This window comes from Pseudopipra pipra, chromosome 16, assembly GCF_036250125.1.
Source record: "Pseudopipra pipra isolate bDixPip1 chromosome 16, bDixPip1.hap1, whole genome shotgun sequence".
In the NCBI taxonomy this organism is placed as follows: Eukaryota; Metazoa; Chordata; class Aves; order Passeriformes; family Pipridae; genus Pseudopipra; species Pseudopipra pipra.
This window is the reverse complement of record NC_087564.1, coordinates 1,362,439-1,377,287: the sequence shown is the minus strand read 5'-3', so window position 1 is coordinate 1,377,287 and position 14,849 is coordinate 1,362,439. Positions and strand designations below refer to the sequence as shown.

The 14,849-nt window shown below is 51.3% G+C and overlaps 1 protein-coding gene across 9 annotated transcripts in view; it reads left to right on the top strand.

Annotated features, from left to right (window-relative positions):
* CAPN15 (calpain 15) overlaps positions 1-14,849 on the top strand; it is a 59,325-nt gene that overhangs the window by 6,986 nt on the left and 37,490 nt on the right. For 2 of the 9 annotated variants that reach the window (XM_064672474.1, XM_064672483.1), the window contains exons 4-6: positions 1,902-1,942; positions 2,496-2,548; positions 9,365-9,683. The exons of 1 other annotated variant lie outside the window; for it this stretch is intronic. In XM_064672474.1, coding sequence (XP_064528544.1) covers positions 9,508-9,683 — 176 coding nt within the window. In that variant the 5' untranslated portion in view covers positions 1,902-1,942; positions 2,496-2,548; positions 9,365-9,507. Of the gene's footprint in view, positions 1-1,901; positions 1,943-2,495; positions 2,549-3,563; positions 3,710-9,364; positions 9,684-14,849 lie in introns of all 9 variants that reach the window. 6 more of the 9 variants (XM_064672476.1, XM_064672478.1, XM_064672480.1 and 3 more) reach the window with 6 other exon arrangements.

The window sequence follows — 14,849 nt, the reverse complement described above, 5'->3', positions numbered from 1 at the left end:
GGGAGGTGTTGGTCAGGTCTGTACCATGGCTAGTTCTCAGTGGTGGGAGGGATGATGTGACATTCCTGCTCTTGGGTCAGTTTTGATTCGGCCTTGAAATGTCTTTGCTTGTCAATGCTACTGCCATTGTTCCTGTTGCCTGACCTTGTATGTCTAAGGAAGCAGAGGCTGGTGGAGGGAAGGTTGGGGTTCTGTAGCACCACAGGTTCAGGCAGCTGGATTTGTCTAGCAAGGCATTTGAGAGTGACTCCAGTAATTTGACCTCCTCTCCATCTGCCTGTTTGGGCATTGTGGGTTCAGGATGCAGCCACTGCCCTTGGTGGAGAGCCCAGCTCCCTCCCTGTGCTGGAGGTACCTCCAATGGCCTGCTAGGGCTGGCTTTGCTCTAACAAAGGCAGCTTGTTCCTCAAACTGTCTGCATTACGTTTCAGCCCTCTCAGCCTTTTCCTCGTTGTATCCTCATTCCTCAGTGCGACCATTGTATTTGTTCTAATGACTGTTCTCCTGGGAAAATATGGTTTAAGGTGTTGTGTCATTGAACACATCCTGCACTTCCAGCTCTACTGGTGTAGCTGAAGAGGAGCCACTTGTGATGGAGACAGTGAGCCAGTAAAGCTACTCTGGTGAGGAGAGGGGAGGATTGTGGTGGTGTCAGGCTCTGTTTTATCTGTAGCACTTCATTGTCCCAGGTGTTATTCCACACCTATAATTTCAATTACAGTATAATCTCCTAACAGGAGCCATGGCATGGCTGCCAGATCAGAGTGCAGAAGGATCCACATGGTTTTCAGGATGGCCCAGCACAGAGTGCAGGTGCAATGTGGAGCTGGAGGGGAGGAAGCAGTAATGTGGTGCTTCTCCATTAAATTATCACTCTGAGCTGTGTTTCCCTGTTGCCCAGAGAAGCTGTGGCTGCCCCTGGATCCCTGGTAGTGTCCAAGGCCAGGTTGGATGGGGCTATGCCAAGGGGTGGGACTGGATGGGCTCTAAGGTCCCTTCCCACCCAAACCATTGTGTGATTCTATGATTCTAGAAGAGGAACTGTTTTCCTCTCCAGCCCCCAAGTCTGCCCCACCTCCCTGGTTTCTCCTGGTTTCCTGTTCTCTTGGGGAAGGCAGGAGCCTCATGTGCAGTTCTCAGTGATTCCTATGCTTTTCTCTTCCCATTGTTTGTGATGGAAATGCCAAATGCCACAGTTGTCTCTCAGGCTTATCCTACCTCTGCACTTGCCTGAGGCACAGCCAGAGATGCAGTGGTTTAAATCTAGGCCAGTTGGTTGGAAATTGGAACGTGGTGCCAGATTAAGGCCAGGGAAGGCCAACTTGCATAAGAATGGCAGAAAGAGACACCCAGGTGCTGCTGCCTGTTGGCTCTGGGCAGGGCAGTGCAGTGAGGACTGGGAGCTGTCTAGCAAGGGATGCAGCTGGATGAGGCTTGGGCAAATTACATATTTACTGTCTGTCTAACCTGTGTTAGAATTAAAGTTGTGGTTGGGGTGTCTGGGGACAGTGTGCTCAGGGGACATCTCCTCCACCTCCTGTCTCTTGAGACTTTGCTTTCCAAATCTGTGCCCTGGATTTTCACTGGATATGAGACTTTTTTTTTTTTGCTGCAACTCTCTTCCCCTCCCTTCTGCAGTGGCCAGCTCTTCACCTGCTTATCTGTCAGCTTAGCATGATCTGGAGATACAATCCCTGCTGTCCTTTTGGGAATGACCTCGTGTTTGTGCTGTGTTTGGGCACCTATGGCCCACCATGAATTCAGGTTGCTGAGTGACTGGGAGGAAGGAACTCCATGGGTCATCAAGCCCAGTTCCCTGCTGCTGAAGACAGTCTTCTTGTGCAGGTCATGAACTTGTCCAGGAACGATCATTGGGACTAACTCTGTGCTTCTTTCCCCAGTGCTTCTGGAGCAGCTGGTCGATAGATCTGCTCTTTGAAAGGTCAGAAGCCCTCCTCTGACTCCCAGTGTCCAGCTTTCCCGGGCTGGTTGATTGTACCTGTGCCATTGCAGAGTGTCAGCTTGCAGATGAGAGATGACTTGCACTTTTTGTTCCTTCCCTGGCTCTCTGTAACCTTTATGTCCTGCAGCAGTTGTGGCTCTCGATGGAGATTTGTCCTGAGAAAACGTTGAAGGCTGCTTTGTTTTTCCATTTGGGAGGGTTGGGTTGGCTGGGCTCATTTGTTTCCGTGTTGTGCTTTTGAGTGTTTCAAGTGCAGGTGGAGCTGTGAGCTGCACAGTTTGTGAGTGTTAGCAAGTACAGAAGAGCACTTTTTGTGCTGCTGTCACTTCTGTCTTGTTTTTTAGTGTTTGTCCTTGCTACTTGTGCCATCTTGCCCCTTTAGGAGGGAGAGATGTTGTCAGAAACAGTTGAATCAAGGTGAACCTGATAAAGCAGTGCATTGAAGAGCCAGTGCCTGGCTCTTACTCGTGGCTCTTATTCATGTTTATCTCTAGCTATGAATGTGCAATAACAACAATTCTGTTCTGCACAGGCTGGCACAGCCTCAGACAGGAAGATCTGCTGTTTACCAAGCAACACTCTGCTGTAAGTGAGAAGGGGGGAAAAATGGTTTATTGCTACTGGGTAACCCAGAGTGTAGTTAAACCTTCTGAGAAAGGAGGAAACTAAGAGCACATGTGTTACTCAAGACGCGTTTTTCCTGGCAAGAGGCCCATGTGTGTGAGCTTCCTGCAAAGCATCCCTGCGTCTGCTCCTTCCCATTCACTCCACAGCATATTGGGAGCAGGAGAGTAAGAGCTTCCTGTTTTTATAATGCAACTGGTCTCAGCAGGCAATCTGTCAGGGTGATTTTTCAGCCTGACATCTCTTGGAGCTGGGGCAGCCTGTGAGCTGAGTAGGATGACAGAACTCTGCTACAAGGATTATAAATACAGGGAGGAAGAGATCTGGAAATGAGATCTGCTGCTTAAAGCTTCCCAAGATTGGATGCTGGGGCTTGTGTTGTTTTGCTTCTTGCCCATGTGTGTCTCTCTGTGGTATCACCTCTCTGCTGCTAATGAGAGGGCCCGTGCCAGCCCACGCAGGCTTAGTTAATACTGAGCTCCAAAGTCACCCACAATTGGCTGGGAAACTGCAGGATACATGTGGCTCACTGCACTTCACTGGAGCAATGTTAATTGACTTAATAGAGCACTGGGGTTGTAGGGATTGGCTTGTGTGGGCTTTTTTTAAACATTCAGACCCTTCTTCAGCAGTGCCATTGTTGCCATTTTCATGCTTGTTCAGAAACTGCTCTTCAGTTGTCAATGGAGATGGGGTTTGAAGTTAACCCTTATTTTGAAAAAGCCGTCCTGCTTCTCCCTCTTTTCCTCCCTCCAGCTTGTGATTAAGATGTTGATTGCCCTTTCAAATCTGTATAATCCTCTCTCTCAAAGTGACCGTGGTAGATTTCCAGTAGCTCCCTGGATTATCTGTCACTGGTTTACAGTGTCCAGTGCAAGGGAGAAGAGGAAACTTTGCTCAGAGTTTGCTGCTTGTTGCTCTGTGGCTAAGCTGGCTCTGCAATAAATGTACTTTTCCTATCAATCTTTCACTTCAGGCTTTGGACACCTCTTCCTCTGCCTGCATACTTATGAAGAGTCAGTGCTGGGCTTTAAATGCAGCTCAGCTCAACTCAGCTGCTGTATATGAGTTTCTTCTGTGTTAAAGTTGGGCCAGAACCCGTTTCAAGGCAGCTGAAAGAAGGTAAAGACCTTCAAGCTTGCCCTTGCATGTTAATTCCGTGGCCAGAGACATGTGCTGCTGTTCTGGCCTTTGCTAAAGCGTCACATGAAACGTGAGGTCCTGTTCTGTGCTGGTCTGGGACTCCAGGTTAAATTATCTTGTTACCTCATTAATAGCCCATCTGGAAATGTGCTTCCAGACAGCTCACTTCAGCTAATGATACCTCTGCAAGTAGTGTACCAGTCTTTTCTCTCACAGAGATCTGGAAAACAGCTCACTTGCAGCTTCCAGTCCCCTCAGTTTCCTCAAAGGCCAGAATCTCTGGTCTCCTCTCCTTTTCCAGCCCTCTGCCCCATAACAAACATTTGAGTGGGTGAGTTTCACCCTTCTCTCCATTTTCCATGTCCTCCCATTTGTGCTGCTCACACACTGCCTGTCATCCTTGTGCCTTGTGCACCTGAAGACTTCTTGGCCCTGGCAGGTCTGACAGAGCTTCCTGAGTCACAGGACCATGACCCAGGTCACACGGGGAGCTCTGTGGTAGAGCACGAGGTCTGCAAAGCCTCCCACCTCCCAGCTGAGTGTGCCAACCACTGGTCCATCCTTCCTGTTATACCTATGCCTCAGACTGTCCTTGGAGGTACCTTCCTGCCCCTCCCTGCCAAAACCTTTGCAAGGAATTGGAACTTGCTGACACCTTAATTTCCTGCCAAGACTGCAGCACTTGGGCTGCCTTGGCAGGTGAGGGCAGGGAGAATGAGCAGGAAAACTTTATTTCTTGTCCCCAGCTGTGTGCACAACACCTGCTCAGCACAGAGTGTTCAGTTCACTTGCTCTTGCTGCACTTTGAGCCATAGAGCTCTCGTGGGTCGGTGTTTGCATCTTGGATTTCAGCCTGTGCTGCATCTCTCTGAGGTGGGTGTCTTGTTGCTTGTCTGCTCTTCCCCCACTGCCCTGTGGAAGGAGAGGGGTTGTTTGCCCTTCCTCTCTTGGGGTTACTTCTTTTAGCAGAGTCATCTCAGCCTGGTGAGTGCCAGCCATGCTCTGCTTGGTGCTGGGACCTGGTTTTGCGGTTCCTGCCACCCTGCCTGGGGCTGGGAGCTGGATCTGTCACTTGCTGGGCACACAAATGCTTGAGCTTCTTTCCTTTGCTTGGCTGGCATGGCACACCATCAGACACTGCACTCTGCATCCTTAGTTATCCCATGCCTGCCGTGCTCTGTGACTTTATACCCTCCTGACACTGCTCTGCCTGGTGCTGTGCACCTTTCCAGCCCTGCACACCATTCCCTGCCTCCCCCGGACCCTGTGGGCGTGTGCCTCCTTCCGTGGGAAGCAGGGAGATCAGCTGTGCATGGAGGCAGGAGTGGCCAAGGGCTGGCCATGCCTTCATGATGTCTGAAGTGGTCTCCTCCAGCTCCGTGCCCCAGTCAGCCCCAGCTACTCCAGCTGCACCCACTGGCCCCTGAGCTAATTTGTGTTTCAGGGTGTGTCGCATCCCGCAGTCCCTGCAGAGGAGGCTGCTCCTGCCAGGGCTGTGTGTGGGCACTGGACATTCAGAGCTCTCCAGGAGCCCTGTTTTCTCCCTGCCAGCAGCAGGTTGCATGTGAATGAGGGCACAGAGCTCCTCCTTTGCTGCTGAGGGTGGTACAAGGTCCCAGCACATCTGGCTCCCCAGGGCTGTGGTCACGGCCCCAAGGCTGACAGAGCTCAAGGAACTTTTGGACAAAGCTCTGAGGCACAGGGTGGGATTGTTGGGGTGTCCTGTGCAGGGCCAGGAGTTGGGCTCTGTGAGTCTCTCCCAACTGAGGCCATTCTATGGATCTATGATCTTAGCCAGCCCCCAGGTGGGGGAGCTTACACAGCAGAGAGAGGAGAAGGGCTGGTTCTTGCAGCTTCAATTCTAGAAGAAAGTGTCCTTCCTCTTGGCACAGCTTTGAGGGACATCTTTGTCGCAGGTACATGGTGTGCTTCTCCTGGGCCAGCTGCTCTCCCACCACCTCAGAGCTGTCTGGAGTTGAGGATGGCTGTGTTTTCACTCCTTGATCTTCCCTGCAGCAAGGGAGTAGCTCAGAGTTGACTTTATAGGTTGAGGGAGTGGAAAAATTAATGAAGTGACAAAGTCTTGTCCCTGAGTCTAGGAGGTTGAGAACAAAGTGAGGCTGGAAAACTCAGGCAGTACTTGAGCTGCCACGTGCCATGTGGTTCATAAATTACCAGGAAAAGGAGTGTGTGGGGTATCCCATCACAGGGAGGAGTTTCTGCACATGGGACCAGCTGGGGTGAGTCTTCCTCACTGTTTTCCTTAGTGGCTGCAGCAGCTCCAGGGACCTCTGTCTCCTTCCTGCTGAGTGCCAAAGGGAAGAGCTCGGGGCTGATCCTAGGAAAAGTTGATCCTGCAACTTCCTAGATGCGTTGAAACACATGGGCTAGTTCCCTTTGCTTCCTTTTTTGCTCTCTTCAGAGCCAAAGCCTACTTTGAAGCTGGAGGGAAGGAAAGGGGGTTGGGCAGACCCAGATCCCCACCCTTCCTGCCTGCTCCAGTGTGACAGGAGAGCTGGGGCCTGAAGGGTCAGCACTGCTCGCTGCTGTGGAGGAATAGAGTTATCTGGAAGTGTCCAGGTGACTGCTCTGCTATCCCAGCAGCAGGAAGAACCTCCAAGGGAAAGCTTTGCTGTCCTGAACTTGCTGTATGTGCCTGCTGCTCACGGTGCTGGTGGGGAATTTAAGGAAGGGTCTGCATCACGATCAGGGTAAGCTGGTGTGAGTGGCTCGGGAGAGGTTTTATTTTGGAAGCAGTATTTTGGGAGCAGCTAAACAGCATCTGTTGAAACCTGGTAATTATTGCAGCTGCGAGGGGCAGAAAACCAAAATCCAAACTCAGCATCTTACTAAGGTGCTTAACTGTTAATTTCCATGAGTGAGATCCACCCCTCTCAAGACACTTCAATCTGCTCACATTCTTGGTTCCTCTCCAGATTAGATAGGTGGAAGTAGTGCTTTTTTAATTACAAGAAAAATCCTGCTCCCTCCTGCCAAGGCAGAGGAACTGTTGGCAGTTTGTTCCCTCTCTGTGGCTGAAGCCTCCCCTGTTCAGCACGGGTCACATGCCTGCAGGTCATCCTGGGGCATCTCCCTGCCCAGTGGGAGAAGTTCCTCAAAAACAAGGCTGAGTGCTTCCAGAGAGGCTTCCTTCTTCTTTAATTGTCCCCTTCCCTTGCTGGAGTGCAGTTTCCATTCTCACCTCTCCTTGGAGGCTCCTCATTTGCCTAGTGTTGGCCAAAGGCGTTTTGGGTCTCAGCTTGGGGAGCGACGTGTGTGCTTTGCATTGAGCTGTAACGCTGCTGCCACTCCTGTTCTCAAACTGGTTCACCCTCTCCCCACCTTGGGTCAACCCTTAGATGTTGTTCATTGGCTGCTCTCACCTGGCATGAGGGTGACCCTGAAGAGAAGGATTTACTGCTTTGCCTGGAGAAATCCGATTTCACACAGCGCTCGCAGCCGAGCAGCCCAGTTAGACCAGACAGTCTCGGAGATCACTACGACTTAGCCAGGTTATCCTCCATCTATTTATAGCTCCCTTCCTCTCCCAGCTCCACCCACCATGGGGTTTTACCACAGGTTTTAAAGCAGGACTCCCAGCCTCTCCTCTCCCTGTGGAGTTGAGCTGCCTGCTCTGACTCCCTGGCGGAGGAGGACAGAGCAGGACACTGGAGCCAGTGCGATGTGGGCAGCAGACATGTCTCTGGCCTCTTGTGGTGAGCTAAAACTGGCGTTTCCATGGGAAGGAGGAAGCAGAGTTCTGCTTTTCCAGCTTGAGAGTCAGCTGAGGAAGTGGTCTTGAACCAGCCTGTGGAATTGCTTTATTTGGCAGTTTAACCCTACTCGAGGTGGGAAAAGGCTGTTGGCTGCCTGGGCATCCTCCTGTTTTGCTCAGCCTGCTGAGCTGAGCAGGGCTGTTTCTACCCATCTTGCCTTTATTTATTTACTTTATAGAACTCGAGTCTTGAGGTAAAAGACAGAGTTTGTTCTTCTGGCAGGTCCCAGAGTTGCATCCCCCGTGCCTTTGCTGCCGGAGCACGTGCAGCCCGCGGGATGGGGCGGAAGAGCCAGAGACGCCGCAGGTGTGGGATGACTGATGCCCCCAGTTAGGCTTGAGTTGATGATGCTTGGAAATGCTCTTCCCCTCACATCGCGTGGCTTTCATTTAGCCAGAAAATCAGATTTGTTACAAATTAACTGCTTGAATAGCAGGAAATGAGAGGGGAAGTGCCAGGGATCCACTTGGGCTGGATCTGCGAAATCAGTGAAACCTTGCTGTTGGGCGGTAGGAACCAAAGCGTAGGGATGTGGGGCTGATGCACAGCAGTGAAGCAGATCAATTGAAAAAAAGGAGTTGGTAGGGAAAATTGTGTTCTTGGGCTTCTTTTTTCACATTTATTTGGTTAGTTCAGGCTTTGTAGAATACAGAGGAGAGACTGTGACAGAGCAGTTAACATTCTCCAGCTAATGACCTAATGCAGGCACATTCTGGTATTAAGCTGGTAGCAAAATTGCACCTGCTCCTTGAGTTGCTGCTTTTCAGAGTCTGTTATCTATCAAGGCCTTTCTTGATCCCTTAGATCAATCCTGAAATTGAAAAACTGTATTTTAGGACTCTTCATTTCAGCCTTTTTACGGCACAAAGCAGCTTCTTCACAAAGGTCTTTCTACAGTTCATTCATCTCCCTAAATCCTGGTGGGTAATTGAATAAGCTCAGCTGTGCTAATTTTTTTGTCTTCCTCGTTTCTTCTTTTTTGCTCTGTTAAATGTTACCTTGATCCTTTGCTCCTGATACACATCCAGATTGCTGTGCCTTTTCCCTTTAAGGAGACATGTGTGTGTGTTTAAACTTCTTCGAATACCAGAGCACACAAAATGTTTCTGTAGTTTAACTGTGATGATGCTCCAAGAATAAATTCCAAGAAGTAGCAAAGAGAGAGGGAGAAAAGGAGGAGCAGTCAAAGCCCCAGACCTGCTTTTGTGGGTAGGGGCATGCTCGGTCTCAGCTAAAAATTGGCTTGAGCTGAAAGTAAATAGCCATAGAAATACTTTTTCAGATTCCCAGTCTGTCCAGTTCCAGCCTTACTGCGGTGTTAGTGCGGAACAGGAAAAGAGGAATGTTTTAGTTTACATACAAGCACACAAACCATCCAGTCCTTGTAGCTGAAGGTAGCTCAACACCTGATGTGCCAGTCGGAACCCAGAGCTTTCAGACTGACCTGGGGTTTGTGGTCCCCAAGGGTTGCTGGTTTGGGCTCCAGGTGGGACTGGCTTGTCCCATTTTCTGCTTCTTTCCCCTGGTGTGAAAGGCTTTGTGTTGGGCTCTGCTGTGCTTCCCTCCCCTAGTTGAGCTCCTTCCCTGTGCCTGGAAACTCCTGGTGCTTAACTTGGGGGAGGTTCTTCTAGACCCCTGTGCTCCTCATCTCCAGCAGCAAAAGCTGGATTCAATGAAACAGCCCTTCCCATCCCAGTGAGCACTGGCATGGGGATCCTGCTCAGAGCATGCATTAATAGGCTTTAAAACTGGAGGGTTGTTGCTGAAATCATACCTTATCTTTCTCTCTTTTTCTTTCCTTTTTTTTCCCCCCTTTCTCTTTGTTTGTTTGTTGTTTTTTTTCCCCCCCTCGGATCAGAACCGACCTCCCTTCCTCCGGTGTGTTGGGATCTTTACAGCAGCCCATGCCGCAGCGCCTCGCCCATCCCACCCGAGCTGCTCATGCCACTGGCCTGGACCTAACCTAGGCTCAGTCTCAGCGTGGGCTGGGCAGGGGGCACCATGGGGAGCTCTGCCTCGTCGCTGGCCGCGGAGACGGAGTCGGACCATGGCTTCGGTAGCGCGCCCTACCCGGGGCACCCGGCCGTGGGCTGGTATAGGAGCAGCCACGGCGGCCCCGTGTGGGAAAGTGCCCTTATAACGCGGCAGCAGCAGCACCTCCAGCACCGGGTGCGAAGGTAAGGAGGAGGGGAAGGACCTGCTCGCTGCTCACCCGCTCACTGCTCACCTTCAGCCTGAGTCCGGCCGCTGCCTTTGGCAGACAAGTTGCTTTGCATCCTATTTGTTGTCGTGTCCCTTCACTCAGAGGCTCAGTTCAGTTCCTCAGGAAGCTACAGCCAAATTTCCACCGATTTGAGTGATGCCAAGCCCTGTCCTTTACACGGGGTGGCTGAAGTCTCCTGCAGAATGGACTGCAGGACTCAGCCCAGCTCTTCCTCACTCACTTAAGTTGTGAAGGTGGCTGCCAGGGAATGGGATCTCAGTTCCTTTTTTGCCGTGTTCTCATGGCTCCTTTTCTTTCTGAGCTCCCAACCACACTGTAGTGTCACAGGGTTGTGACTCCAGGTTGGGAGGTGATAAACCTCAAGAGTTTCTGATCTCAGAAGAGCTGGAGAAGCTGTTTTCATGCAAAAGCAGTGAAATGCTTTTGAATACCAGATCCAGGGGAATGAAACACACCAGACCAGAATTACTCTGAAAAAGAGCTCAGTGTTTCCAACCCTCAATTCCAATTCCTCCTTGATGAAATCTGCACCTCAAATGTGTCTCCTAGCCATTGCCTCTGCCCCTTCCCCACCAGCCACTCAGAGTGAGGAGTTTCTCTTCATGCTGGGGCATGTGTCCTGCATTCAGTCTCTGACAGGTGTGTCAAAACATCTAAAACCCCTCTGCCCGCAGGCTTGGCTACAGAGGCTGCTGTGTTTTGTGCTAATAACCTTTGAGCCTTTGCCTAATGCCTGCTCGGTGTAGATTCCAGCCTGGTGGGGTGTTTGTACCTGCTTGAGTCTGTTTGGAGCTGCTGGTCATTTAGGAATAGCTGCTTGCTTCTGAGCGTCCTGGCTTTCCACTGTAGACGTTTGCTGTGATGATCATGTAGTATCTGTGGTGGGGTCCTTGTTTTCTTGCCTTCCTGCAGCTGTGAGGCCTGGAATGTGCTGCACAGGGTCTGATACACAACTCCAGGAGCCTCTGAGGCAGCAACGTCACCTTTGCTCCTTTCTAGCCCTGTCTTGGGTCTTCTTGTTGAGCTGGGACAGTGTGGAACCAATTAGCTGTTGTCTTTGCTCTCAAACACGGCCTTGAGTTCCTGGCAAAGCCCGAGAAACCTTTAAAAAGGGTATTTTGTGCAGTTCCTAAAATCTGTTGCTGTGTGTGCCAACCTGTGTGTCTGGCCCATGGTTCTGGTCGGTGATCTGTGCTGTCGGGGCTTGTCCCCTCTAGTTTAGAGGGGTCCTGTGAACAGAGCTGGTCCTTCCTGCAGGATTATCCCTTCTGGACTGGTGGTTTTCCTTCTCTTGCCTTGAGGAGTTGGGGAAAGCATCTTGGCTCACAGATGAGCACTCCAGTATGCCCATGCACAGCCAGCACTGGAATTTAGGAACTTCCAATGCACAGCTGGCCCTGGGCACTAAAAAGGTGATGTCTCTGCAGCCTTGTGTGTGCCAGTTCATGGCTTGAAGTCTGTAGCTTGGAGGAGGTTGAGAAACTAAATGAAATCTTGACGTGTGGAAATAAATTTCCTGAACAGCCAGCCTTGGTGGTGGAGGGGATGTTGGGGCAAGAACAGGAACTGCCGGTCTGGGCGCAGATAACGCCGGTGTCCTGTTAGGACAGGAGTGGCTTTTCTGATAATTATGTATTTCCCCTGCTGAAGGGAGAATAGAACCCATCCCAGTGCAGTGCTGCGTGGTTCCTGGAGACAGGAAAATCGCTGGCCATGATTCAGTGAGCAGCGAGTTGCGTGGGAAGAACTCGCTCCAGGCAGTGATTATGGAAGTGGGTTCAAAAGACCTGCTGGGATCAGCCAGGCATCAAAGCAGCGCCGTTCCCAGGGAGGGACGGGGGGACGGTGGGGCGGAGGAGCGGCGGATGGTTGGTTTCCAGAGAGGAACAGATAAATATATTCCTTTAAAGAATTAAGTAAGTCAATAGAACAAGGCAGGGTAGGTCGCCCACCTCTGCGTGTCCTCGTCCCCGGAGCTGTGGAGTGTAGGAAGGAAGTGGAGTACTGGGGAGTCAATCTGAGGCTGGGCAGGAGTTCTGGGATAGACTCTGCTTTTCCTGCTGCTTTTCTGTCCCTGCCTGTGGCCGCCTTTGGGGCTGATAATGCTTTGGCTGCTATGGAGCAGCACAAAGCCAAGCTGCTCTGGGCTGTCTCAGGGATGAACACAAGCCTTCCTTGGCAGGAAAACAGGGACACAAGTACTTAACAGGTGACTTTGGTCTGTATGTGATGGGGGAATTAGGGGAGGCTTCCCTCGTGGTGGGGTGGGAATAGGGGGAGAAATCAGTGCTATTTGGCTTTCAAGATTTTAGAAGCTGGGAGGAGGCTGTGCTGTCTCCTGTTGCCTGGGTGAGGCTGGTGGTATGGAGTTTCCTGGCTGCTGAAGACAGGGAGACAGGAGGGAGTAGAAAAAGGGCCTTAGTGGTAAAGGCAGTAGACTTGTGACATCCACATCTGAGCCCCTGGTGTCTTCTGGACCAGGCTGCACAGTCTCTGTGTCCCACCTTCTAGAGAGGAGCTTGTCCCTGCCTTCCCCAGCGTGCCAGGAGGACACAGCTGCTTAAAGACTGGAGGCACCAGGTGTTACATGCATGTTAGTCAGAGGGATCTCATTGCAGAAATCTCTGCTTAGGGCAAAGATATTGGTTTTAAATACATCCCTGGTAGGTGTGTGCAGCCAGACAAATCCTGGCTCAGTTACAAGGCCCCTTGGGCTCCGTCTTGCTCATGTGCTTGAAGGTGCTGGCCTGGGCTCTTGTTGGGTGGAAGTGCTCAGCTGAGCCAGCGGATTCATCAAGGCCAAGCTTCCCAATGTGCCAAACCCTTCCTGGGGCTGAGAGCAGGAAGGTGAGTGCCCAGGTCAGTGCTGGCAGCAGGACACTGCTCTGGTGCTGTGGCTGCCGCAGTGGGACAGTTTGGGAGCTGTGGGATTGGGGTGGCTTCTCCTGCTGCTGCTGGAAGTGGTGGTGACACCTCTCCAGTGTGCATCTTTCCACATCTGTGAAGGGTTAGGAGGGAATTTGGGCAATGAACTGTTTCCTGATGAGATTTAAGGGAATATTTCTGTTCACCAAGTCATCATTCCCCAGGATTCATAAAGAGGGTCCTGTTGGGTACTAGGAACTGCTGAATTTTGCTCCATTCAGGAGAGGCTTTTGGGGGAAAGTACTGCAAGATCTGTGCAGCTGAATCTAAGTGTCTCTGCCCACTGCTTGGTTTGGCTGAAGCTCTCTGGCCTCCCCCTCTTCCAGAGAATATTCATTTTCTGGGGTTTCCCATGGCATTCTGCAAAGGTTTTGTACTTTTCTGTAAAAGCCTTTGCAGAATGAAATACCTCTGGGTCACAATGACCGTGGAAGGAGGAACACACTCTTTTAGTATTACTTTTTAAATGCTAAAAATATATAAATCCTCCTGCTTTTGTTGTTAGCAGCTGCTGGGAGGGCAGTTGCTGTGCCACCCCCCTGCTCCCCAGGAGCACCACTTATTTCTGGAGGGAAACTCGAGGCAAACCGTCCTTATCCTCGGTGTTTGTGAGCCCTGTGGTTTAAGTGCACAAACAGCAGCGAGTCAGAACTGCTAGGCAGCATCAGAGTCCTGTTTTGGAGCTCTGAGTTGTCTTGAGGCTGATGGAAATGTTAATAACGGGACTCTGGCGAATGGAGGGGTGGCAGGGCCATGTGGAGGGGGAATGTGACTGTGCAGGTCCTTCCCACCCTCCTGTGTTTTGGCACTTGAGCTCCAAGTGCAGCACAAGCAGAACTGGTGTCTGCAGGAGGGTTTAATCTGGAGCAAAGAAGGCTCAGGGGGGACCTTCTCACTCTCTGCAACTCCCTGACAGGAGAGGGGAGCTGGGGGGGTTCGGGCTCTGCTCCCAGGGAACAAGGGACAGGATAGGTGGAAACAGCACACGGGGAAATTTCTTCATGGAAAGGGTGGTCAGGCCTTGGTACAGCTGCCCAGGGCAGGGGTGGAGTCCCCATCCCTGGAAGTGTTTAAAAAAGGTGTAGCTGTGGCACCTGGGGACATGGGTCATTGGTGGCCTTGGCAGTGCTGGGGGAATGGTTGGACTCAGTGATCTTAGAGGACTTTCCCAACCTTAATGAATCTATCATTCTATGGTTCTGTGTGTTTCTTGTTGGGGAAACCAATGCCCAGAGGAGAAATGGGAAGAAAAGCTCCTGGTAAAGGATCAGGTGACTCTGCAGGGTTTCCCTGCTTCTGTTTCCTGTCATTGGATCTCAGGCTCAGCTCCAGGAGGTCTGGCAGCCTCAGTGGGCAGTGTCTGTGCTCTTTGGGGTACAGGTACCTGGCAGAGCTGGGATGGCACAGGCACAGTTCCATTTTTTTATCAGCAATGTGCATGGATTTGCATGTGCTCAGCGAGTTGATTTTGCACCTTGCAGGAATCACAGACTGGCAGAGCTTGGGAGGGACCTCTGGGGTCCAGCTGGTCCAGCTCCCTTCCCAAGCTCTGCCAAGAACAGAGATGTGTGTGGCTGTGGAACAGAGGGATAACCAAAATGTGCTCTGACTGTATATGCACAGAGAAGGGATGAGGGGGGAAAAGGGGATCACTCTTCCAAACCACGAGGGTACTTATATCAGCTCACATATTCAGGACATGCTGCTCATCACACTGGAGCGGAGCTTGTGTTCCCCAGGTGCTGCCATGAAGTGGATGCATCCCTGTGGCTTGTGCTCCCTCTGGAAGTTGTGGCATCCAAGTTCAGCTGGGATTTGCTGGAGTAATGGTGTTCAGGTTGTGGATACCTGCTTGCTGGGAATATTGGGCTTGTAACTGTTTGCTCTCCAGTTCTCACCAAAGCCCGCTGGAATTGTCTTTCTCCAGAAGGTGTTGCAGTGCCAGGGAGTTGGCAGCATGGAGTGCTGTTTCATCTGCCTGAGGCTTCCAGCCCTGCCCATCCACTTTCCATGCTGGCTGCTCCAGCAGTCCATTCACTCACAAAGCCTATTAATTGTTTAAATTGGGGCTATTTATAGCTCTGGAACCAGGAATAACTTGGAGGGTGGTGCAGAGCAGCAGAGACCAGAGTTCTCAATAGATACCTAAAGAAACTCTCCCTTTGCTCCCTGTGTGCCCCCCAGCCTTCCCCAT